Source organism: Oncorhynchus mykiss, chromosome 25 (genome assembly GCF_057628025.1).
Source record: "Oncorhynchus mykiss isolate SJ-2025 chromosome 25, ASM5762802v1, whole genome shotgun sequence".
NCBI lineage: Eukaryota > Metazoa > Chordata > Actinopteri > Salmoniformes > Salmonidae > Oncorhynchus > Oncorhynchus mykiss.
The window spans coordinates 69,341,449-69,368,821 of record NC_143046.1 but is presented as its reverse complement, the minus strand read 5'-3'; the positions used below and the strand labels follow the sequence as shown (position 1 = coordinate 69,368,821).

Below are 27,373 nucleotides of genomic sequence, written 5' to 3'. Positions count from 1 at the left end.
ATGGCTGTTTAACAGTCTGATGGCCTTTAGATAGAAGCTGTTTTTCAGTCTCTCGGTCCCCGTTTTGATGCACCTGTACTGACCTCGCCTTCTGGATGATAGCGGGGTGAACAGGCAGTGGCTCAGGTGGTTGTTGTCCTTGATGATTTTTTTGGCCTTCCTGTGACATCGGGTGGTGTAGTTGTCCTGGAGGGCAGGTAGTTTGCCCCCGGTGATGCGTTGTGCAGGGCGGAGCAGTTGCCGTACCAGGCAGGGATACAGCCCGACAGGAAGCTCTTGATTGTGCATCTGTAAAAGTTTGTGAGTATTTTTGGTGACAAGCAGAATTTCTTCAGCCTCCTGAGGTTGAAGAGGCGCTGCTTCGCCTTCTTCACCACGCTGTCCGTGTGGGTGGACCATTTCAGTTTGTCCATGATGTGTACGCCGAGGAACTTAATACTTTTCACCTTCACCACTATTGTCCCGTCAATGTGGATTGAGGGCTGCTCCCTCTGCTGTTTCCTGAAGTCCACGATCATCTCCTTTGTTTTGTTGACATTGAGTGTGAGGTTATTTTCCCGACACCACACTCCAAGGGCCCTCACCTCCTCCCTGTAGGCCGTCTCGTCGTTGTTGGTAATCAAGCCTAACACTGTAGTGTCGTCTTCAAACTTGATGATTGAGTTGGAGGGTATTATGGTAAATGCTTAGCTGCAGTCGATGAACAGCATTCTTAGCAACATGATTAGCAACATCCCCCAATAACGGAGAACATATTATAAAATAAAGACCCAGACTTTATCCTGTCCTATGAAACATAGAATAAAGACTCAGACTTTATCCTGTCCTATGAAACAAAAGGATGATGACCCACACTGTCAGGTGCGTGAATGAGGACCCAAAAGCGAATTAACAAAACAGAGTTTCTTTAATGACGAAACACACGTAGGCTCAGATGGACAGGCAGATTCCGACAGGACAGGACAAGGTTGCAGCAAACACAACGATAGTCTGGTTCAGGCATGAGTAACACAAACGAGAATCCGACAAAGACAGAAGCAGAAACAGAGAGAGATATAGAGACCTAATCAGAGGGAAAAAGGGAACAGGTGGGAAAAGGGGTGAACGAGGTAGTTAGAGAAGACAAGGAACAGCTGGGGGAAAGAGGGGAAGAAAAGGTAACCTAATACGACCAGCAGAGGGAGACAGGGTGAAGAGAAAGAACAGGAACAGGACACAACATGACAATACATGACAGTACCCCCCCACTCACCGAGCGCCTCCTGGCGCACTCGAGGAGGAAACCTGGCGGCAACGGAGGAAATCATCGATCAGCGAACGGTCCAGCACGTCCCGAGAGGGAACCCAACTCCTTTCCTCAGGACCGTACCCCTCCCAATCCACTAGGTACTGGTGACCACGGCCCCGAGGACGCATGTCCAAAATCTTACGGACCCTGTAGATAGGTGCGCCCTCGACAAGGATGGGGGGGGGGGGGGAAGACGAGCGGGGGCGCGAAGAACGGGCTTAACACAGGAGACATGGAAGACCGGGTGGACGCGACGAAGATATCGCGGAAGAAGAAGTCGCACTGCGACAGGATTAATGATCTGAGAAATATGGAACGGACCAATGAACCGCGGGGTCAACTTGCGAGAAGCTGTCTTAAGGGGAAGGTTCTGAGTGGAGAGCCAAACTCTCTGACCGCGACAATATCTAGGACTCTTAGTTCTACGCTTATTAGCAGCTCTCACAGTCTGCGCCCTATAACGGCAAAGTGCAGACCTGACCCTCTTCCAGGTGCGCTCGCAACGTTGGACAAAAGCCTGAGCGGAGGGGACGCTGGACTCGGCGAACTGAGATGAGAACAGCGGAGGCTGGTACCCGAGGCTACTCTGAAAAGGAGATAGCCCGGTCGCAGACGAAGGAAGCGAGTTGTGGGCGTATTCTGCCCAGGGGAGCTGTTCTGACCAAGACGCAGGGTTGCGAAAAGAAAGACTGCGTAAGATGCGACCAATAGTCTGATTGGCCCGTTCTGCTTGACCGTTAGACTGGGGGTGAAAGCCGGAAGAGAGACTGACGGAAGCCCCAATCAAACGGCAAAACTCCCTCCAAAATTGAGACGTGAATTGCGGACCTCTGTCCGAAACGACGTCTGACGGAAGGCCATGAATTCTGAAAACATTCTCGATGATGATTTGTGCCGTCTCTTTAGCAGAAGGAAGCTTAGCAAGGGGAATGAAATGAGCCGCCTTAGAGAACCTATCGACAACCGTAAGAATAACAGTCTTCCCCGCTGACGAAGGCAGTCCGGTGACAAAATCTAAGGCGATGTGAGACCACGGTCGAGAGGGAATGGGAAGCGGCCTGAGACGGCCGGCAGGAGGGGAGTTACCGGACTTAGTCTGCGCGCAGACCGAACAAGCAGCCACGAAACGACGCGTGTCATGCCACCAAAAACGCTGGCGAATGGAAGCAAGCGTACCCCGAACGCCAGGGTGGCCGGCTAACTTGGCAGAGTGAGCCCACTGAAGAACGGCCAGACGAGTAGGAACGGGAACGAAAAGAAGGTTCCTAGGACAAGCGCGCGGCGACGGAGTGTGAGTGAGTGCTTGCTTTACCTGCCTCTCAATTCCCCAGACAGTCAACCCGACAACACGCCCCTCAGGGAGAATCCCCTCGGGGTCAGTGGAGGCTACTGAAGAACTGAAGAGACGAGATAAAGCATCAGGCTTGGTGTTCTTAGAGCCCGGACGATAAGAAATCACGAACTCGAAACGAGCGAAAAACAGCGGCCAACGCGCCTGACGCGCATTAAGTCGTTTGGCAGAACGGATGTACTCAAGGTTCCTATGGTCAGTCCAAACGACAAAAGGAACGGTCGCCCCCTCCAACCACTGTCGCCATTCGCCTAGGGCTAAGCGGATGGCGAGCAGTTCGCGGTTTCCCACATCATAGTTACGTTCCGACGGCGACAGGCGATGAGAAAAATACGCGCAAGGGTGGACCTTGTCGTCAGAGAGGGAGCGCTGAGAAAGAATGGCTCCCACGCCCACCTCTGACGCGTCAACCTCGACAACGAACTGTCTAGAGACGTCAGGTGTAACAAGGATAGGTGCGGATGTAAAACGATTCTTGAGGAGATCAAAAGCTCCCTGGGCGGAAACGGACCACTTAAAGCACGTCTTGACAGAAGTAAGGGCTGTGAGAGGAGCTGCCACCTGACCGAAATAACGGATGAAACGACGATAGAAGTTCGCGAAGCCGAGAAAGCGCTGCAGCTCGACGCGTGACTTAGGGACGGGCCAATCAATGACAGCTTGGACCTTAGCGGGATCCATCTTAATGCCTTCAGTGGAAATAACAGAACCGAGAAATGTGACGGAGGAGGCATGAAAAGTGCACTTCTCAGCCTTCACAAAAAGACAATTCTCTAAAAGGCGCTGGAGGACACGTCGAACGTGCTGAACATGTTAAGGTGCGTGAATGAGGACCCAAAAGCGAATTAACGTAAACAGAGCTTCTTTAATACAAAACATACGTAGGCTCAGATGGACCGGCAGATTCCGACAGGACAGGACAAGGTTGCAGCAAACATGACGATAGTCTGGTTCAGGCATGAATAACACAAACAAGAATCCGACAAAGACAGAAACAAAAACAGAGAGAGATATAGAGGACTAATCAGAGGGAAAAAGGGAACAGGTGGGAAAAGGGGTGACGAGGTAGTTAGGAGGAGACAAGGAACAGCTGGGGGAAAGAGGGGGAGAAAAGGTAACCTAATAACGACCAGCAGAGGGAGACAGGGTGAAGGGAAAGGACAGAAACAAGACACAACATGACAATACATGACAGTACCCCCCCACTCACCGAGCGCCTCCTGGCGCACTCGAGGAGGAAACCTGGCGGCAACGGAGGAAATCATCGATCAGCGCACGGTCCAGCACGTCCCGAGAGGGAACCCAACTCCTCTCCTCAGGACCGTACCCCTCCCAATCTACTAGGTACTGATGACCACGGCCCCGAGGACGCATGTCCAAAATCCTACGGACCCTGTAGATGGGTGCGCCCTCGACAAGGATGGGGGGGGGGGGGGGGAAGACGAGCGGGGGCGCGAAGAACGGGCTTGACACAGGAGACATGGAAGACCGGGTGGACGCGACGAAGATATCGCGGAAGAAGAAGTCGAACTGCGACAGGATTAATGATCTGAGAAATACGGAACGGACCAATGAACCGCGGGGTCAACTTGCGAGAAGCGGTCTTAAGGGGAAGGTTCTGAGTGGAGAGCCAAACTCTCTGACCGCGACAATATCTAGGACTCTTAGTTCTACGCTTATTAGCAGCCCTCACAGTCTGCGCCCTATAACGGCAAAGTGCAGACCTGACCCTCTTCCAGGTGCGCTCGCAACGTTGGACAAAAGCCTGAGCGGAGGGGACGCTGGACTCGGCGAACTGAGATGAGAACAGCGGAGGCTGGTACCCGAGGCTACTCTGAAAAGGAGATAGCCCGGTCGCAGACGAAGGAAGCGAGTTGTGGGCGTATTCTGCCCAGGGGAGCTGTTCTGACCAAGACGCAGGGTTGCGAAAAGAAAGACTGCGTAAGATGCGACCAATAGTCTGATTGGCCCGTTCTGCTTGACCGTTAGACTGGGGGTGAAAGCCGGAAGAGAGACTGACGGAAGCCCCAATCAAACGGCAAAACTCCCTCCAAAATTGAGACGTGAATTGCGGACCTCTGTCCGAAACGACGTCTGACGGAAGGCCATGAATTCTGAAAACATTCTCGATGATGATTTGTGCCGTCTCTTTAGCAGAAGGAAGCTTAGCAAGGGGAATAAAATGAGCCGCCTTAGAGAACCTGTCGACAACCGTAAGAATAACAGTCTTCCCCGCTGACGAAGGCAGTCCGGTGACAAAATCTAAGGCGATGTGAGACCACGGTCGAGAGGGAATGGGAAGCGGCCTGAGACGGCCGGCAGGAGGGGAGTTACCGGACTTAGTCTGCGCGCAGACCGAACAAGCAGCCACGAAACGACGCGTGTCATGCTCCCGGGTGGGCCACCAAAAACGCTGGCGAATGGAAGCAAGCGTACCCCGAACGCCAGGGTGGCCGGCTAACTTGGCAGAGTGAGCCCACTGAAGAACGGCCAGACGAGTAGGAACGGGAACGAAAAGAAGGTTCCTAGGACAAGCGCGCGGCGACGGAGTGTGAGTGAGTGCTTGCTTTACCTGCCTCTCAATTCCCCAGACAGTCAACCCGACAACACGCCCCTCAGGGAGAATCCCCTCGGGGTCAGTGGAGGCTACTGAAGAACTGAAGAGACGAGATAAAGCATCAGGCTTGGTGTTCTTAGAGCCCGGACGATAAGAAATCACGAACTCGAAACGAGCGAAAAACAGCGCCCAGCGCGCCTGACGCGCATTAAGTCGTTTGGCAGAACGGATGTACTCAAGGTTCCTATGGTCGGTCCAAACGACAAAAGGAACGGTCGCCCCCTCCAACCACTGTCGCCATTCGCCTAGGGCTAAGCGGATGGCGAGCAGTTCGCGGTTTCCCACATCATAGTTACGTTCCGACGGCGACAGGCGATGAGAAAAATACGCGCAAGGGTGGACCTTGTCGTCAGAGAGGGAGCGCTGAGAAAGAATGGCTCCCACGCCCACCTCTGACGCGTCAACCTCGACAACGAACTGTCTAGAGACGTCAGGTGTAACAAGGATAGGTGCGGATGTAAAACGATTCTTGAGGAGATCAAAAGCTCCCTGGGCGGAAACGGACCACTTAAAGCACGTCTTGACAGAAGTAAGGGCTGTGAGAGGAGCTGCCACCTGACCGAAATTACGGATGAAACGACGATAGAAGTTCGCGAAGCCGAGAAAGCGCTGCAGCTCGACGCGTGACTTAGGGACGGGCCAATCAATGACAGCTTGGACCTTAGCGGGATCCATCTTAATGCCTTCAGCGGAAATAACAGAACCGAGAAATGTGACGGAGGAGGCATGAAAAGTGCACTTCTCAGCCTTCACAAAAAGACAATTCTCTAAAAGGCGCTGGAGGACACGTCGAACGTGCTGAACATGAATCTGGAGTGACGGTGAAAAAATCAGGATATCGTCAAGGTAAACGAAAACAAAGATGTTCAGCATGTCTCTCAGGACATCATTGACTAATGCCTGAAAGACAGCTGGAGCGTTAGCGAGGCCGAAAGGAAGAACCCGGTATTCAAAGTGCCCTAACGGAGTGTTAAACGCCGTCTTCCACTCGTCCCCCTCCCTGATGCGCACGAGATGGTAAGCGTTACGAAGGTCCAACTTAGTGAAAAACCTGGCTCCCTGCAGGATCTCGAAGGCTGAAGACATAAGAGGAAGCGGATAACGATTCTTCACTGTTATGTCATTCAGCCCTCGATAATCTATGCAGGGGCGCAGGGACCCGTCCTTCTTCTTAACAAAAAAAACCCCCGCTCCGGCGGGAGAGGAGGAGGGGACTATGGTACCGGCGGCAAGAGCTACAGACAAATAATCTTCGAGAGCCTTACGTTCGGGAGCCGACAGAGAGTATAGTCTACCCCGGGGGGGAGTGGTTCCCGGAAGGAGATCAATACTACAATCATACGACCGGTGTGGAGGAAGAGAGGTGGCCCTGGACCGACTGAACACCGTGCGCAGATCGTGATATTCCTCCGGCACCCCTGTCAAATCACCAGGCTCCTCCTGTGAAGAAGAGACAGAGGAAACAGGAGGGATAGCAGACATTAAACATTTCACATGACAAGAGACGTTCCAGGAGAGGATAGAATTACTAGACCAATTAATAGAAGGATTATGACAAACTAGCCAGGGATGGCCCAAAACAACAGGTGTAAAAGGTGAACGAAAAATTAAAAAAGAAATGGTTTCGCTATGATTACCAGAGACAGTGAGGGTTAAAGGTAGCGTCTCACGCTGAATCCTGGGGAGAGGACTACCATCCAAGGCGAACAAGGCCGTGGGCTCCCTTAACTGTCTGAGAGGAATGTCATGTTCCCGAGCCCAGGTCTCGTCCATAAAACAGCCCTCCGCCCCAGAGTCTATCAAGGCACTGCAGGAAGCTGACGAACCGGTCCAGCGTAGATGGACCGACAAGGTAGTGCAGGATCTTGAAGGAGAGACAGGAGTAGTAGCGCTCACCAGTAGCCCTCCGCTTACTGATGAGCTCTGGCTTTTACTGGACAAGAAGTGACAAAATGACCAGCGGAACCGCAATAGAGACAGAGGCGGTTGGTGATTCTCCGTTCCCTCTCTTTAGTCGAGATGCGGATACCTCCCAGCTGCATAGGCTCAGCACCCGAGCCGGCAGAGGAAGATGGTAGTGATGCGGAGAGGGGGGCAACGGAGAACGCGAGCTCCTTTCCACGAGCTCGGTGACGAAGATCAACCCGTCGCTCAATGCGAATAGCGAGTTCAATCAAGGAATCCACGCTGGAAGGAACCTCCCGGGAGAGAATCTCATCCTTTACCTCTGCGCGGAGACCCTCCAGAAAACGAGCGAGCAAAGCCGGCTCGTTCCAGTCACTGGAGGCAGCAAGAGTGCGAAACTCAATAGAGTAGTCTGTTATGGATCGATTACCTTGACATAGGGAAGACAGGACCCTGGAAGCCTCCTCCCCAAAAACAGATCGATCAAAAACCCGTATCATCTCCTCCTTAAAGTCCTGATACTGGTTAGTACACTCAGCCCTTGCCTCCCAGATTGCCGTGCCCCACTCACGAGCCCGTCCAGTAAGGAGAGATATGACGTAGGCGATACGAGCAGTGCTCCTGGAGTAAGTGTTGGGCTGGAGAGAAAACACAATATCACACTGGGTGAGGAACGAGCGGCATTCAGTGGGCTCCCCAGAGTAACACGGCGGGTTATTGATTCTGGGCTCCGGAGATTCGAAAGCCCTGGAAGTGGCCGGTGGATCGAGGCGGAGATGGTGAACCTGTTCTGTGAGGTTGGAGACTTGGGTGGCCAGGGTCTCAACGGCATGTCGAGCAGCAGACAATTCCTGCTCGTGTCTGCCTAGCATCGCTCCCTGGATCTCGACGGCTGAGTGGAGAGGATCCGAAGTCGCTGGGTCCATTCTTGGTCGGATTCTTCTGTCAGGTGCGTGAATGAGGACCCAAAAGCGAATTAACAAAACAGAGTTTCTTTAATGACGAAACACACGTAGGCTCAGATGGACAGGCAGATTCCGACAGGACAGGACAAGGTTGCAGCAAACACGACGATAGTCTGGTTCAGGCATGAGTAACACAAACGAGAATCCGACAAAGACAGAAGCAGAAACAGAGAGAGATATAGAGACCTAATCAGAGGGAAAAAGGGAACAGGTGGGAAAAGGGGTGAACGAGGTAGTTAGAGAAGACAAGGAACAGCTGGGGGAAAGAGGGGAAGAAAAGGTAACCTAATACGACCAGCAGAGGGAGACAGGGTGAAGAGAAAGAACAGGAACAGGACACAACATGACAATACATGACACACACTTTGTCCTATGAAACATTTTCAGTTGCTGCCCTCTTAAACCTGATTGATCTTTTGAAGCTCTGCTCTAATGCTGCACATGGTGTATGTCTTTCTTTTTTAGACCATTTTCCTATTGAGGGGATGCATGCAGAATGTGCTCTTCCAGGTTGTGATCAAATGCTCTACTTTCATGGGTTCGATATGTTCTATATGTTTCACCATGTTAACAGGCATTTAATAAATGAACAGCCTTTTGAGTTTGATGCATATAATTATAGTAGACTATATTTTGTGGTATTCTTACAGAACATAAGTAGTTGCCTATACAATGTTTTACAGACATCTACCATAATTTAAGAGGTATTTAATGGTGTTCTACAACTCGATAAATTACTTTGCAATGACACAGTGTCATAAATGATGGCTTCTATTGATTATGCAGCATACCCTGGGATGGCCTTGGATGTAATATGGCTGGGCACATTAGTAAACTAACTAGCAAGACATGCTGCCTCATGCTAGTTGTGTTAAACCAAGCTATAGATTTGTTTCATTACTGGTAGCTAGCATGTTTTATCTATCAGTGATCATTGCTTTGGTGATTGATTCGATGGGTAATCATGGATACAGCACACTACTGATTACACAGCCAACGACGTGCCTCACCATGCAATAATTACTCCAAATGCATCTTCTCATTATTTATGACACACCTTTTAACGTCTGTTGGAACCTAGAACAAGGATTTTCCTCCCTTCAATTTTACAGTAAACAAGTTGATTCACAGAAGGAGTACTAGTAGTGGGAAAACTTGCAAAGCCAAGTACTTTTTTGTGTGTGAATTAGCTAGCCAGCTAGATATCTACTTGGGACAAGGTAGCTACCGCCAAGAAGAGGATGAAGACCATTTGTGCCTTACTGAATATGCATAACGTTCATTAGGAAAACGGCCACTATCTAGTGCACTCGTCCTAAACAAAATAATCTCTATAAACAATTAGGTAAGTCAAGTCTACTTAGTGTACTCTGTTTGTTGTAGAGTCTAGTTTTGGAAACAGTAAACTGTATGGAGATCAAATGTTTCCTTTATGAGAAAATTAGCAGAATGTCGGCCAAAATCCATCTAGCTCAATGAGAGGAAACGCCAACCGGATGTCTCACATTTATACATCCAGTGAAATATCTGTCTCATCTATCTGTGGCCACGCAATCGTGGGTGAACAGGAAGTAATGAAGAGGGCTGAGGACACACCCCTGGGGGGCACCTGTATTAAGAGTCAGTGTGGAGAAGGTGTTGTTGTCAAACGTCACAACCTGTGGTCTGTCTGTCAGGAAGTCCAGGATCCAGTTGCAGAGGGTGGTGTCCAGACGTAGGGCTCTGAGCTTGGTGTCGAGCTTGGAGGGAACAATCGTGTTGTGATACACTTTTACTGTGTTTCCTGGTTATTTTACTTAATTTCCACAGCATCTGGCTAGCATAAGCCTATTGGCCATTAAATGAAATATCCTATGTAGCAACAGCCAAGCTAAGCAGGAACCTATTAGAAAATGTGTGTTTTGAGTGAGCTATAATAAATATAGACAACACATTTTACCCACCAGATGGCAGCACTGCACTGTTTCTCAAATATTCAAGTGAATATGTAATACAGTACTGTAGTAGTGTATTCTTTTTTTTAAACTGTGTGATGTGTTCTAAGGCTTTTTCTATTTCTCCATTTAGGAAAAGGATACCTTCATCCTCTCACAACACAGAAAGTCTTGATTGAGAGAGATGAGAAAGGTAAGCTGATATTGTGCTCTGAAAGTATAAAGGACATCAAACTGATTGATGACAGGGGATGGGTGAAATGTGTCTTGATGTTGTTGTTTTTTTTCACTGTTTAGAGGCCGTCTTACTAAAACCTTTATTAAGTTGCAATAAGTACGTTAGGAACTATGACTTAGAAATGATCAAACGGGTGCAAAAGGAATATGTGAATATGATAATGAGTTCTCTCCTATTTATTGCATTATTGTTGTCTTTCTCATCCCTCCCCTCATTGACAGGGACTGGTACAGACGTAACTTCAAAATCACCTAGCTTACGGGCAGAGTGGCTTTCCACGACATCTGGATCACGCTTACAGAGAGAAGAGGCTGGAAGATAGGAAGCCCTACCATATGATACTCCTATTTGCCACATCTTCAATTTAAGCCTACTAGAGAGCATGTTCCCTCAGGCCTGGAGGGAAGCTAAAGTCATTCTGCTACCCAAGAATAGTAAAGCCCCCTTTACTGGCTCAAATAGCTGATCAATCAGCCTGTTACCAACCCTCAGTAAACTTCTGGAAAAAAATGTTTGACCAGATACAATGCTATTTTACAGTAAACAAATTGACAAAAGAATTTCAGCATGCTTATAGGGAAGGACACTCAACAAGCACAGCACTTACACAAATGACTGATGATTGTCTGAGAGAAATTGTGGGGGCTGTCTTGTTAGACTTCAGTGCAACTTTCGACATTATTGATAATAGTCTGCTGTTGGAAAAACATGTGTTATGGCTTTACACACCCTGCTATAATGTGGATAAAGAGTTACTTGTCTAACAGAACACAGAGGGTGTTCTTTAATGGAAGCCTCTCAAATATAATCCAGTTAGAATCAGGAATTCCCCAGGGTAACTGTTTAGGCCCCTTGCTTTTTTTCAATTCCTACCAACGACATGTCACTGACTTTGAGTAAAGCCAGAGTGTCTATGTATGCGGATGACTCAACACTATACATGTCAGATTCTACAGCGACTGAAATGACTGCAACACTCAACAAAGAGCTGAAGTTAGTTTCAGAGTGGGTGGCAAGGAATAAGTTAGCCCTAAATATTTATAAAACTAAAAGCATTGTATTTGGAACAAAACACTCACTAAACCCTAAACCTGAACTAGATCTTGTAATAAATAATGTGGTAATTGAGCAATCTTAGCTACTGCTTGGAGTAACCCTAGATTGTAATCTGTCATGGTCAAAACATATTGATGCAGCAGTAGCTAAGATGGGGAGAAGTCTGTCTATAATAAAGCGATGCTCTGTCTTCTTAACAACACTTTCAACAAGGCAGGTTCTACAGGCCCTAGTTTTGTCGCACCTTGACGACTGTTCAGTTGTGTGGTTAGGTGCCACAAAAAAGGACTTAGGAAAATTGCAATTGACTCAAAACAGGGGAGCACGGCTGGCCCTTGGATGTACACAGAGAACTAATATTAATAATATGCATGTCAATCTCTCCTGGCTGAAAGTAGGAGAGATTGACTTCATCACTACTGCGACCTGTATGCTCTTATTGGCTGACCCTCGCTACATATTCGTCGCCAAACCCACTGGCTCCAGGTCATCTATAAGTCTTTGCTAGTGGGTGGCAAGGAATAAGTTAGCCCTAAATATTTATATTTGTATTTGACTCGCCTTATCTCAGCGGTCATCATAGCAACACCCACTCGTAGCACGCGCAGGTATATTTCTTTTTTTTTTCTTATTTTTTTTGTTGTTGAATTGTACCCCTTTTTCTCCCCAATTTCGTGGTATCCAATTGTTGTAGTAGCTACTATCTTGTCTCATTGCTACAACTCCCGTACGGGCTCGGGAGAGACGAAGGTTGAATGTCATGCGTCCTCCGATACACAACCCAACCAGCCGTACTGCTTCTTAACACAGCGCGCATCCAACCCGGAAGCCAGCCGTACCAATGTGTCGGAGGCTACACCGTGCACCTGGCAACCTTGGTTAGCGCGCACTGCGCCCGGCCCGCCACAGGAGTCGCTGGTGCACGATGAGACAAGGAGATCCCTACCGACCAATCCCTCCCTAATCCGGACGACGCTAGGCCAATTGTGCGTCGCCCCACGGACCTCCCGGTCGCGGCCGGTTACGACAGAGCCTGGGCGCAAAACCAGGGACTCTGATGGCACAGTTGGCGCTGCAGTACAGCGCCCTTAACCACTGCGCCACCCGGGAGGCCTCAGCAGGTATATTTCACTGGTGATCCCCAAAGCTAACACCTCTTTCCTTCCAGTTTTCTGCTGCCAATGACTGGAATGAATTGCAAAAGTCACTGAAGCTGGAGAGTTAAATCTCCCTCTCAAACTTTAAGCATCATCTGTCAGAACAGCTTATCGATCACTGTACCTGTACACAGCCCATCTGTAAATAGCACACCCAACGACCGCATCCCCATATTATAATTGATTTTTTTGCTATTTTGCACCCCAGTATCTCTACTTGCACATCATCATCTGCACATCTATCACTCCAGTGTTAATGCTAAATTGTAATTATTTTGCCTCTATGGCCTATTTATTGCCTTACCTCCCTAATCTTACTCCATTTGAACACACTGTACATAGACTTTTTCTATTGTGTTATTGACTGTATATATGTTTATCCCATGTGTAACTCTGTGTTGTTGTTTTTGTCGCAATGCTTTGCTTTATCTTGGCCAAGTCGCGTTTGTAAATGAGAACTTGTTCTCAACGGGACTACCTGGTTAAATAAAGGTGAAATAAAAAATATAAATAAAAAGATAAGAGGTGACATGTTGAGTGCACACTACTGGCACACAGCTCGGACACCCACGCGTACCCCACAAGACATGCCACAAGAGGTCTCTTCACAGTCCCCAAGTCCGGAACAGACTATGGGAGGCACACAGTACTACACGGAACTCTATTCCACATAAAGTAACTGACACAAGCAGTAAATTTAGATTTAAAAAACAGATAAAAAAACACAATATGGAACAGCAGGGACTGTGAAGCAACACAAACATTGGCAAAGACACATGCACACACACACACACGATAACATACGTACTCTACAAACACATGGATTTAGTACTGTAGATATGTGGTAGTGGTGCAGTAGGGCCCTGAGGGCACACAGTGTGTTGTGAAATCTGTGAATGTATTGTAATGTTTTTAAAATTGTATAACCTGCCTTAATTTTTCTGGACCCAAGGAAGAGTAGCTGCTGCTTTGGCAGCAGCTAATGGGGATCCATAATAAATATAAATACAAAATACTCAATAAATATGGTCTATTCTGTTCCATGATCACCTTAGTGTTCAGTCTTTATTTGGTGTAACAGTTGAGTGAGCGTAGAAACCATAGTTAGGAACACAGCACTCCCAGCACCCGTCATGATAATCCTTTTACCAACAGTGATATATTGAGTCACTAGTTCTTATGATCTGGGCTTATAAAATATCAGAGTAGTGTTAGACATACAGTACCAGTCAAAAGTTTGGATACACTTACTCATTAAAGTGATTTTCTTTATTTTTACTATTTTCTACATTGTAGAATGAAACATGAAATAACAAATATGGAATCATGTCATAACCAAAAAAGTGTTAAACAAATCAAAATATATTTTAGATTCTTCAAAGTAGCCACCCTCTTTACCTTGATGACAACTTTGCACACTCTTGGCATTCTCTCAACTAGCTTTATGAGGAATGCTTTTCCAACAGTCTTGAAGGAGTTCCCATATATGCTGAGCACTTGTTGGCTGCTTCTCCTTCACTCTGCGGGCCAACTCATCCCAAACCATCTCAATTAGGTTTAGGTCGGGTGATTGTGGAGGCCAGGTCATCTGATGCAGCACTCCATCACTCTCTTTCTTGGTCAAATAGCCCTTACACAGCCTGGAGGTGTGTTTGGTCATTGTCCTGTTGAAAAACAAATGATAGTCCCACTAAGCGCAAACCAGATGGAATGGCGTATTGCTGCAGAATGCTGTGGTAGCCATGCTGGTTTAGTGTGCCTTGAATTCTAAATAAATCACTGACAGTGTCACCAGCAAAGCACCCTCACACCATAACACCTCATCCTCCATGCTTCATGATGAGAACCACACATGCAGAGATCATCCGTTCATCTACTCTGCGTCTCACAAAGACACAGTGGATGGAACCTAAAATCTCAGAATTGGACTCGTCAGACAAACGACAGATTTCCACCGGTCTAATATACAGTGCCTTGCGAAAGTATTCGGCCCCCTTGAACTTTGCGACCTCTTGCCACATTTCAGGCTTCAAACATAAAGATATAAAACTGTATTTTTTTGTGAAGAATCAACAACAAGTGGGACACAATCATGAAGTGGAATGACATTTATTGGATATTTCAAACTTTTTTAACAAATCAAAAACTGAAAAATTGGGCGTGCAAAATTACTAGTGACTGGAACGAGCTGCAACAAACACTCAAACTGGACACTTTTATCTCAATCTCTTCATTCAAAGACTCAATCATGGACACTCAGCTGTGGCTGCTTTGCGTGATGTACTGTTGTCTCTACCTTCTTGCCCTTTGTGCTGTTGTCTGTGCCCAATAATGTTTGTACCATGTTTTGTGCTGCTACCATTTTGTGCTGCTGCCATGTTGTTTTGCAACCATATTGTTGTCATGTTGTGTTGCTGCCTTGCTATGTTGTTGTCTTAGGTCTCTCTTTATGTAGTGTTGTCTTTCTTGTCCTGATGTGTGTTTTGTCCAAACGTTTGCCTTTTGGTAGGCCGTCATTGTAAATAAGAATTTGTTCTTAACTGACTTGCCTATGTAACATTTTAGCTTCCGTCCCTCTCCTCGCCCCTACCTGGGCTCGAACCAGGGATTCTCTGCACACATCGACAACAGCCACACTCGAAGCATCGTAACCCATCGCTCCACAAAAGCCATGGCCCTTGCAGAGCAAAGGGAAGCCCCTACCTGGGCTCGAACCAGGGACCCTCTGCACACAAAGACAACAGCCACCCTCAAAGCATCGTTACCCATCGCTCCACAAAATCCACGGCCCTTGCAGTGCAAGGGGAACAACTACTTCAAGGTCTCAGAGCGAGTGACATCACCGATTGAAACGCTATTAGCGCACACCCCGCTAACTAGCTAGTCATTTCACATCGGTTACACCTAGTTAAATAAATGTTAAATAAAAGGAAAATAATAAATTAAGACCTGATTCACGCAGTCTCCTCTGAACAGTTGATGTTGAGATGTGTCTGTTACTTGAACACTGTGAAGCATTTATTTGGGCTGCAATTTCTTAGGCTGGTAACTCTAATGAACTTATACAATGCAGCAGAAGTAATTCTGGGTCTTCCTTTTCTGTGGCGGTCCTCATGAGAGCCAGTTTCATCATAGGGCTTGATGGTTTTTGCGAGTGCACTTGAAGAAACTTTCAAAGTTCCTGAAGTTTTCTGTATTGACTGACCTTCATGTCTTAAAGTAATGATGGACTATCGTTTCTCCTTGTTTATTTGTTGCTGTTCTTGGCTTATAATGGACCTGGTCTTTTACCAAATAGGGCTATTTTTGTGTACCACACTAACCTTGTCACAACACAACTGATTGGCTCAAATGCATTAAGAAGGAAAGAAATTCCACAAATGAACTTTTAACAAGGTGACTAATTCATGAAGCTGGTTGAGAGAATGCCAAGAGTGTGCAAAGCTGTCATCAAGGCAAAGGGTGGCTGCTTTGAAGAATCTCAAATATAAAATATGTATTTTACATTTTTGGTTACTACATGATTCAATATATGCTATTTCATAGTTTTGATGTCGTCACTATTATTCTACAATGTAGAAAATTTGAAAAAATAAAGAAAAACCCTTGAATGAGTAGGTGTGTCCAAACTTTTGACTGGTACTGAATCGAATCAAAATTATGGAGTTGATTGATTGTATGATAGAGCTTTTTTTGCATATACATTTTATTAATTCAACATGTTGATGACGACACTTTATTAATCAATATATATATATATATATATATATATATATATATATATATATATATGTGCTACAGTAAACAATCGATGGCATTGTCGCAATGTTATTGTCGCTTCCCCTTTAAAGGAGCAATCAGCAGTTTATACATCCGTTTTTGGACTTACAAATTTATGATATGTACCCATTGAGTCTTGACTGACTCATGAGCTTATTTCAACTGTCCTACCAAATCAGAACTCAAAATATAAGTTTTGTTTACTACAAGTTTTATAAACAAAGTAAACGAACACTATAAAACCTCAAAACATGATTAAAACTGTAATTTTGAAATCATGGCTGTTCGGTCCTTGCATCCATAGCTTTGTTTATGAATTTGAGAGTGGTACATTTCTCCGGCCCCATCACTCATCTTTTTTACAAGAACAGTGGCGTTTGATACGTTTTGTAATTGTTTCTACTCCTGATTGCCGCTTTAATCTAAATATGATGACATCATGATCAAGGAAGGGAGCTGGGTGGCGAGGAAGGGAACGCCATTTTCGCACAGCGTTAGTCCCTGGTGATGTTAGACCTAGCTGGGTAGTTAAATTAAAAGTAGCTCGTGTATTTAGCTAACTTGAAAGAGCATGTAACACAGGCGAATATGTCCTTTTTGTTTCGCAATCTCTTGATTTACTTTGGTATGTAGTCACCGATGATGCAGCGATAAGCAATCAAATTCGCGGCGTGACAGCTATGTAAAGGTTAGCTAGCTAAACTGCATTGGTTTAGGTATCTCCGGTCAGTAAGGAAGACAAGGGCAAGATATTAAATAGTTCGCTAGGTTAGCTGAGCTAAGTTTATAAACAGTTAATAATTTGGTCTTTGAGGTATACAACATTTCAGTTTTGAATCAGATTGAAGTCGGACTAACACTTTACTTTGGGGCAACGGATGTTCAATAGAACGGTAAGATTGACTGGCTGGGATTGTCTGTCAGTGGCAGCTAATGTTGACAAGCAGCTAACGTTAGCTAGTTAGATGCCGAACAGGCTGTTACCGATATCATTGCATCTAGTTAAAGCAATCTTTCTTTCAATTAACAGAAGTAAATTAATCTGAGAAATTATAACATGTTGCGCACAGCATGTGGCTAGCTAGCTACAGTACACTTGTTATGGATTTATCCTAAGATTAGGTTGTTAGGAGTATTCAGGAAGTTTATGCTAGCTAACTACAGTCATTTATCTGTTATAAACAGAAACCACGCACTAAAACTGCAGCTAGCTAGGTTTGAGCACACTTAACAGGTACTACCGATTACTCAATTTATAGAATACGAATAGTTCATTAGATAACCGAGAAGGGGACCTTAATGAAAACAACAGTTCAGTTGGCCAAGTATCTGTGTCTACAGTAGCTAGATATGTTCTCCTCAACCTCTGAGCTACTGTTTTTTTCTGTGACTGCTTGCCAAGCGTTGATGGTTGTCATTGAAATTCGGGAGGGCTGTTCTGTAGGAGGACTCTTGTGCCCTCTGAAAGTGTGTCTGTGTTGATCAGGAGTATGTAGACGTTGTGGTGACTAGGGATACTGAACCCAGTGTATTTGGGTTGGCAGCTGGGGGTTTGAAAGTCAGGTGGCTGTGAATGTGAATTCTACTAGGCTGCGTGGAACTGAGGAACTTGCCACTATCATGGAGTCTCAGAGCTGGCAGATGTTTTGTGTATTTTTTGTCATCATTTTTGGATGAATAGCACAGCTGAAGTAATACTATACACACACACACTCACTGTACCTACCCCACCCCATCAGTACCCACCCTTCATTTCTTGCTTCTCAAGCAGCATTGGATTTTGAAGCTGATTATGTCCTGGCCTGGGTGTCAGTGTGAGGAGGACAGGGCCAGTGCAGTCAAATGGCCTTGTTAGATTCTGTCCTCAGTGTGAAGCTGCCCCAGGGCAAAGTAACCATGCAAATCCCTTAGACTGGAGCCCAAGGGAAGCTGCCATCTATAAATTGTGGATGCTGCATAGAACAATGACACACACACACACACTGAAGGCCCTGCCTGTTGTTTTAGACACTGTTGTGGTCAGTGTTGGGTGGGAACGTTTCTCAATATCCTTGCTCCCTATGAGTAATCTTACATAATCTCTTCATTTTAATGCAAGAATGTTCGCCAGTACAAGCACTGTGTATGTTCCTCTTTTCACTGATTGGTTTTTGCTTTCTCTGCTATAGTGGAGGTGTTTGTTATAAAACCTAGCCATCAAGCAGGGAAATGGTTCCAATTGTTTTTCCATCATTAATATTTCCCATAGTGGATTTTAGAATCACTTAAAATAAGGACTGTTTTTTGTGTAGGCTTACCCTGGCGTGATGTTTTGATAACCATGTAAAACTCTCTTGGACAAGGGGACTTTTATCAATATATCCGGATCTATTTACTCACAGATTTGAAAATATTAATTAGCATCAAAGTAGATATCATGCAAAACTAAAAATCCCAGCAAGCTCCTGCACATCTTCACACCATTGCTAACAGGTTTGTGTCTATTTCAACTTGCACAAGATAGTTCACATAATTGTCCTTTTAAAGAAATGTAGCCAATTTATTCATTACTACATTTAGCTAACATTAGTTTAATCCAGAGATTTGGCAGTCTTGTCCAGGTCATGGCATTTGTAGTTCTTTATGATAGCCACATTAGAAGCTAATTAGCATTTAATTTTTGGGGTGTAAATACATGCAAATATATTGAATAAATGTCACTGGCCCATCAACGCGGCTAATTGTAGAGAATTTTAGAGGCCCCCATCTTGGCGATATTGAGACATTTTTGCATTTTAAGCATATTTTCTGCCATTCTATACATTTTTCAATGGAGTTTATTTTTTTTTGTTGCAGTTTTAAAGCTAATTTCCTGCAGTTCTATGCATTTTTCTACGCCTCATGCGGTGTTATTTTGCTTAAACATATACGGAGCCAATCAGATGTTTTATTATTAAGTTGTTGACAGTTACAGTTGAAGTCGGAAGTTTACATACGTTGGAGTCATTAAAACTTGTTTTTCAACCACACCACATTTCTTGTTGACAAACTACAGTTTGCCAAGTCGGTTAGGACATCTACTTTGTGCATGACACAAGTCATTTTTCCAACAATTGTTTACTGACAGATTATTTCACTTATAATTCACTGCATCACAATTCCAGTGGGTCAGAAGTTAACATACACTAAGTTGACTGTGCCTTTAAACAGCTTGGAAAATTCCAGAAAAATATGTAATTGCTTTAGAACCTTCTGAGAGGCTAATTGACGTCATTTGAAGGTGTACCTGTGGATGTATTTCAAGGCCTACCTTCAAACTCTGCCTCTTTGCTTGACATCATGGGAAAATTAAAAGAAAACAGCCAAGACCTCAGAAAAAATTGTAGACCTCCACAAGTCTGGTTCATCCTTGGGAGCAATTCCCAAACGCCTGAAGGTACCACGTTCATCTGTACAAACAATAGTATGCAAGTATAAACACCATTGGATCATGCATCCGTCATACCGCTCAGGAAGGAGACTCGTTCTGTGTCCTAGAGATGAACATACTTTGGTGCAAAAAGTGCAAATCAATCCCAGAACAACAGCAAAGGACCTTTTGAAGATGCTGGAGTAAACAGGTACAAAAGCATCTACAGTGGGGCAAAAAAGTATTTAGTCAGCCACCAATTGTGCAAGTTCTCCCACTTAAGATGAGAGAGGCCTATAATTTTCATCATAGGTACACTTCAACTATGACAGACAAAATTGATTTTTTTTCTCTCCAGAAAATCACATTGTAGGATTTTTTATGAATTTATTTGCAAATTAGGGTGGAAAATAAGTATTTGGTCATCTACAAACAAGCAAGATTTCTGGCTCTCACAGACCTGTAACTTCTTCTTTAAGAGGCTCTTCTGTCCTCCACTCGTTACTTGTATTAATGGCACCTGTTTGAACTTATCAGTATAAAAGACACCTGTCCACAACCTCAAACAGTCACACTCCAAACTCCACTATGGCCAAGACCAAAAAGCTGTCAAAGGACACCAGAAACAAAATTGTGGACCTGCACCAGGTTGGGAAGACTGAATCTGCAATAGGTAAGCAGCTTGGTTTGAAGAAATCAACTGTGGGAGCAATTATTAGGAAATGGAAGACATACAAGACCACTGATAATCTCCCTCGATCTGGGGCTCCACGCAAGATCTCACTCTGTGGGGTCAAAATGATCACAAGAACGGTGAGCAAAAATCCCAGAACCACACGGGGGGACCTAGTGAATGACCTGCAGAGAGCTGGGACCAAAGTAACAAAGCCTACCATCAGCAAGGGCATTGAAGATGAAACGTGGCTGGGTCTTTCAGCATGACAATGATCCCAAACACACCGCCTGGGCAACGAAGGAGTGGCTTCGTAAGAAGCATTTCAAGGTCCTGGAGTGGCCTAGCCAGTCTCCAGATCTCAACCCCATAGAAAATCTTTGGAGGGAGTTGAAAGTCTGTGTTGCCCAGCAACAGCCCCAAAACATCACTGCTCTAGAGGAGATCTGCATGGAGGAATGGGCCAAAATACCAGCAACAGTGTGTGAAAACCTTGTGAAGACTTACAGAAAACGTTTGACCTCTGTCATTGCCAACATAGGGTATATAACAAAGTATTGAGATAAACTTTTGTTATTGACCAAATACTTATTTTCCACCATCATTTGCAAATAAATTCATGGATTTTTTTTAATTCTCATTTTGTCTGTCATAGTTGAAGTGTACCTATGATAAATTACAGGCCTCTCTCATAATTTTCAGTGGGAGAACTTGCACAATTAGTGGCTGACTAAATACTTTTTTGCCCCACTGTATATAGAAACCCAGTCTACCCCAAACAGCAGCATGACCAAGTGGACTGGGGACAACCACAAGTTATGAGAGAGAGAGAAAGAAGACTGGCCCTAGCCACCCCGGCACATATACTATTGCAGCATAGATACTGGGGGGGCCGGGAGACACTGTGGATGATACCCTCTGACAAGGCCAACCAGGCAGGATATAACCATACCCACTTTGCCAAAGCACAGCCCCCATACCACTAGAGTTATCTCAACAGACCACCAACTTGCTACCCTGAGATGAAGAGTTCCTCCACCGCACGAGCCATGGGGGCGCCAAACCCGTACAGGATGATCACGTCAGTGACTCAACCCACTCAAGTGACGCACCCCTCCTATGGATGGGATGGAAGAGCACCAGTAAGTCAGTGACTCAGCCCCCGTAATGGGGTTACAGGCAGTGAATCCCAGTGGAGAGACCAATGGCGGTTTGTCGCTCCAGAGCCTTTCCGTTTACCTTCTCACCCCTGGGCCAGATCACACTCAATCATAGGACCTACTGAAGAGATGAGTCTTCAATAAAGACTTAAAGGTCAAGACAGAGTCTGCGTCTCTCACATGGATAGGCAGACCATTCCATAGAAATGGAGCTCTGTAGGAGAAAGCCCTTCCTTTAGCTGTTTGCTTAGAAATGCTAGGGACAATGAGGCCTCCGTCTTTTGACCGTACCGTACTTGTAGGTATGTACTGCAGGACCAAATCGGAGAGATGGGTAGGAGCAAGCCCATGTAATGCTTTGTAGGTTAGCAATAAAACCTTAATCATCACTAGCCTTAACAGGACGCCAGTGTAGAGAGGCTAGCACTGGAGTAATATGATCAAGTTTTGGGGTTCTAGTCAAGATTCTAGCAGCCGTGTTTAGCACTAACTGAAGTTTTTTAGTGCCTGATCTGGGTAGCCGGAGAGTAGAGCATTGTAGTAGTCTAATCTAGAAGTGACAAAAGCATGGATTAGCTTTTCTGCATAATTTTTGGACAAAGTTAATTATTTTTGCAATGTTACCAAGATGGAAAAAAGCTGTCCTTGAAATATTCTTGATATGTTCGTCCAAAGAGAGATCATGGTCCAGAATAATGCCTAGGTCCTTCAGTTTTATTTGAGATGACTGTACAACCATCACGATTAATTGTTAGATCCAACATCAGATCTCTTTGTTTCTTGGGACCTATAACTAGCATCCCTCATAGCAGTGAAAGTTGGCATTGTGTTTCCAAATGACATCACCAAGAGGTAGAATATATTGTGAAAACAATAGTGGTCCTAAAACGGAACCTTGAGGAACACCGAAACGTACAACTTACAAACAAACCATAACAGGATGTGCCACATCGTTTAGTGTACGCAACACTACGTTGGCAACACACTCAAAATCCTAACGTCGCTGAGTTTTGTAAGTCATGTGGTGTCCACCCAGCTTAAAAGGGTCAGAGTGAGGTGTTCTCTCATTTGTGTCTGAAAGTAGCTAGCAAGCTAGCCAACTTTAGCTAGTTAGCTTGGGTGCATGACTGCCATTGTAAGGAACGCTCGTATCAACCCTACCTCTCGTCGAGAGCATCCAGAGTCAATAGTGCAGTGTGTGCTCTGAACTCTCGGAATTTACGAACAGCGTACTCTGACACACTTGAGGCAATTTACGAACGCACCCATAGTTGCCAATCAAATGTATTTGGTATTGATCAAATGGCCGTGCAGGCAGGAGAGTTCCCATTCAGTTGTGAAAATGTGGGTTGGGACAAGCATGCATTGGCAGGCAAGCAGCAGAAGGACAAGCAGGCTACTATTCCCCATCGTTAATCAGTGCAATTCTGACGACCAACTATCTGAAAATGTTTGAAAGGGTTTATCTAATTCCCTTGTTAGATTTGAGGTAATCTTGCTCTGGCTAGCATTCGTTGTTGATCTTGTTGTTGATGTGCGTAACTGAGGGGGGAGAGCCTACCTTTTTTCATGGTTGTTTGATCCATAGGACTGTAAAGTTCCCAAATGTAAGAGGACTGTGGTATTTACACCACTGTTCAAAAGTTTGGGGTCACTTCGAAATGTCCTTGTTTTTGAAAGGAAAGCTTTTTTGTTCATTTAAAATAACATCAAATTGATCAGAAATACAGTGTAGACATTGTTAATGTTGTAAATGACTACTGTAGCTAGAAACGGCTGATTTTTAATGGAATATCTACATAGGCGTACAGAGTAGAGGTCCACCGAGTTTGATTTTTGAACACAGATACCGATTTATTGGAGTACCAAAAAAAGCTGATTCCGATTAATCAGATGATTTTATTATTTTTATTTCATTTTTAATGTATTTGTAATAACAATTACAACAATACTCAATGAACCCTTTTATTTTAGCTTAATATAATACATAAATAAAATCTATTTAGTCTCAAATAAATAATGAAACATGTTCAATTTGGTTTAAATAATGCAAAAACACAGTGTTGGAGAAGTAAAAGTGCAATATGTGCCATGTAAAATAGCTAACGTTTAAGTTCCTTGCTCAGAACATGAGAACATATGAAAGCTGGTGGTTCAATATTCCAACTTCTTCAATATTCCCAGTTAAGAAGTTTTAGGTTGTAGTTATTATAGGAATTATGACGCGTCAACTATTTCTCTATACCATTTGTATTTCATATACCTTGGACTATTGGATGTTCTTATAGTCACTTTAGTATTTCCAGCCTTATCTCGGGACTTGATAGGCTTGAAGTCATTAACAGCGCTGTGCTTCAAGCATTGCTAAGAGCTGCTCGCAAACGCAGTAAAGTGCTGTTTGAATGAATGCTTACGCGCCTGCTGCTGCCTACCGCCGCTGTAAGATTGCTCTATCAAATATCAAACCATGGACTTAATTATAATAAACACACAAATACGAGCCTTTGATCATTTAATATGGTTATACCTGGAAACTGTCATTTCGAAAACAAAACGGTTATTCTTTCAGTGAAATTCGGAACCATTTCCTATTTTGTCGAATGGGTGGCAACCCTAAGTCTAAATATTGCTGTTACATTGCACAAACTTCAATGTTATGTCATAATTATGTAAAATTATGGCAAATTAATTACGGTCTTTGTTAGGAAGAAACACAGTTCGCAACGAGCCAGGCGACCCAAACTGCTGCATATACCCTGACTCTGCTTGCACTGAGCACAAGAGAAGCGACACAATTTCCCTAGTTAATATTGCCTGCTAACATGCATTTATTTTAACTTAATATGCAGGTTAAAAAAAATACTTATTTGTATTGATTTTAAGAAAGGCATTGATGTTTATGGTTAGGTACATTTGTGCTACAATTGTGCTTTTTTCGGGAATATGCTTTTGTTAAGTCTTCACCCGTTTGGCAAAGTTGAATTAGGCTGTGATTCGATGATAAATTAACAGGCACCGCATTGATTATATGCAACGCAGGACAAGCTAGTTAATCTAGTAATATCATCAACCATGTGTAGTTAACTAGTGATTATGTGAAGATTTTAAAATTTTTATAAGATAAGTTTAATGCTAGCTAGCAACTTACCCTGGCTCATTGCAGCCACAAGGTCCTTTTGACGCTGCACTCGTGTAACAGGTGGTCAGCCTGCCACACAGTTTCTTCGTGGATTGCTATGTAATCGGCATCCAAAAAGGCAGATTACCAATTGTTGTGAGAACTTGAAATCGCCCCTAATTAATCGGCCATGCCGATTAGTACAGAGGCCCATTATCAGCAACCATCACTCCTGTGTTCCAATGGCAAGTTGTGTTAGCTAATCCAAGTTTATAATTTTAAAAGGCTAATTGATCGTGGGAAAACCCTTTTGCAATTATGTTAGCACAGCTGAAAACTGTTGTGCTTATTAAAGAAGCAATAAAACTGGCCTTATTTAGACTAGTTGTGTATCTGGAGCATCAGCATTTGTGGGTTCGATTAGAGGCTTAAAATGGCCAGAAACAAAGACATTTCTTCTGAAACTCGTCAGTCTATTCTTGTTCTGAGTAATGACGGCTATTCCATGTGAGAAATTGCCAAGAAACTGAAGATCTCGTACAATGCTGTGTACTACTCCCTTCACAGAACAGAGCAAACTGGCTCTATCCGGTGCACAACTGAGCAAGAGGACAAGTACATTAGAGTGTCTAGATTGAGAAACAGACGCCTCACAAGTCCTCAACTGGCAGCTTCATTAAATAGTACCTGCAATACACCAGTCTCAACGTCAACAGTGAAAAGACCACTCCGGGATGCTGGCCTTCTAGGCAGAGTTCCTCTGTCCAGTGTCTGTTCTTTTGCCCATCTTAATTTTTAATTTTTATTGGCCAGTCTGCGATATGGCTTTTTTTTGTTGCAACTCTGCCTAGAAGGCCAGCATCCCGGAGTTGTCTCTTCACTGTTGACGTACTATTAAATGTTCCCAAAATGTAAAGATGATGGATCCTCCAATTCTGGTTTATCGATCCCACCACTCGCCATCTACATAGTTCCTGGCTGCGCCTCACAAAAGGATAGTTTGAATTCCGCGACTTAAGATTAGAATTTTGATGACAACATGCACATAGGCTGTAGTTGTTTTAACGGAAAAGCCTATGTTTTTTCAGCTCATATTTACGAGGCAGTGGCATACAACACAGCGTAGGCATAGCCTATAGGCCTAGTGTTTATATATTTTTTGATTTATTCATTCGGGTTTCTGATGTGTGAATCAGGCGTAAGGTTGCTGGTTCGAATCGTAGCCGACTAGGTAAAAAAATCTGTCTATGCCCGTGAGCAAGGTACTTAACCCTAATTGCATTTGGCACGTCTGCATAATGACTAAAATGCACAATGTAAATCAATGTATGTGGTGATAGTCTTTGAGTTGGACCTTTACGTCTATTTATTGAGCGTTCTAAACGTTTATTCGCCAGGTGGGAGAATGATTTGGGAGGGGCCTGGAATTGCCCGTGACAGCGTATTTCTCAAACATTGTGGTTCAGAATGCTCCACTGCTCCCTCTGTCCAAGGTTATTTACGTCATCAATACCTCAGCTTGGCTCTGTGTTTGAACAGGCAGAAGTCAGAGCAGAAGGTCTTCAAATACATTGCCCACACTCTTCTTTCTTTTTCGAGGTCTGTCTTCAGCACAAAAGCCCTGCCTGTATGTTTGTCATTGGTTGATAAGCACGCTTTGTTCAACACAACTAGTGATTTCCCCGATGCAGACACACGGAGGAGCATATTGATTGAGATGGGCTAGACTAAAGTGGATGTTGGAAAGGCTGTCTGATGATAAAATGTAATGCCCCGCCCAGCCGCGAGGACAGAAGTTATTTTAAAAATGTTAATTCATTTATTTTTGAAATTTAGCCCTTTTTCTCCCCAATTTCATGGTATCCAATTGTTTTTTAGTAGCTACTATCTTGTCTCATCGCAACAACTCCCGTACGGGCTCGGGAGAGACGGAGGTTGAAAGTCATGCGTCCTCCGATACACAACCCAACCACTGCTTCTTAACACATCCAACCCGGAAGCCAGCCGCACCAATGTGTCGGAGGAAACCATGGCAACCTTGGTTAGCGCGCACTGCGCCCGGCCCGCCACAGGAGTCGCTGGTGCGCAATGAGACAAGGATTTCCCTACCGGCCAAACCCTCCCTAACCCGGACGACGCTAGGCCAATTGTGCGTCGCCCCACGGACCTCCCGGTCACGGCCGGTTACGACAGAGCCTGGGCGCGAATCCAGAGTCTCTGGTGGCACAGCTGGCGCTGCAGTACAGCGCCCTTAACCACTGCGCCACCCGGGAGGCCCTGGACAGAAGTTATTTTAAGCAAAAGTGTCTGAGTCTCTAACACAATGGATACAGGTCAAATGTAAACAAATATAGTGTAGGGCTAATGCATTTAGTGACACTGAATTAAAGGGACAGCATATTTATAATGTACTTAGGCCAGGGTATCTGTACTTCTGACAACTAAATCCATTCCTCTTCTTTGTGTCTGGTACAGGATGCGTGAGAACATGTCCACCATGGTGTGCTTGAAGGAGGAGGAAGACCCTGGGGAGAAGCTGTCCCAGGATGAGATCATCTCCAGGACCAAGCAGGTGATCCAGGGCCTGGAGGCTCTGAAGCAGGAGCACAACTCTATCTTGGAGGGCTTGCTGGGAACGCTGCGCTGCCTGAAGCAGGAAAACCAGGGTGTCCTGGTGGAGGAGAAGTCCCTCATGATCCGCAAGTCCCTGGAGATGCTGGAGCTGGGCCTGAGCGAGGCACAG

At 44.9% G+C, this 27,373-nt stretch overlaps 1 protein-coding gene across 16 annotated transcripts in view; it reads left to right on the top strand.

Moving 5' to 3' along the window:
• The first annotated feature begins 16,710 nt into the window (after nt 1–16,710).
• Nucleotides 16,711–27,373, top strand: part of LOC110505642 (kinesin light chain 1) — a 36,195-nt gene continuing 25,532 nt past the window's right edge. For 9 of the 16 annotated variants that reach the window (XR_016491995.1, XR_016491997.1, XR_016491993.1 and 6 more), the window contains exons 1-2: nt 16,731–17,184; nt 27,106–27,373. Coding sequence is in view for 10 of the 16 variants with exons in the window: in XM_090220863.1 (XP_090076989.1) it covers nt 27,107–27,373 (267 nt within the window). In the remaining 6 variants the exon portion in view is untranslated. Of the gene's footprint in view, nt 17,185–27,105 lie in introns of all 16 variants that reach the window. The other 7 variants (XM_021584998.3, XM_021584996.3, XM_021584994.3 and 4 more) reach the window with 3 other exon arrangements.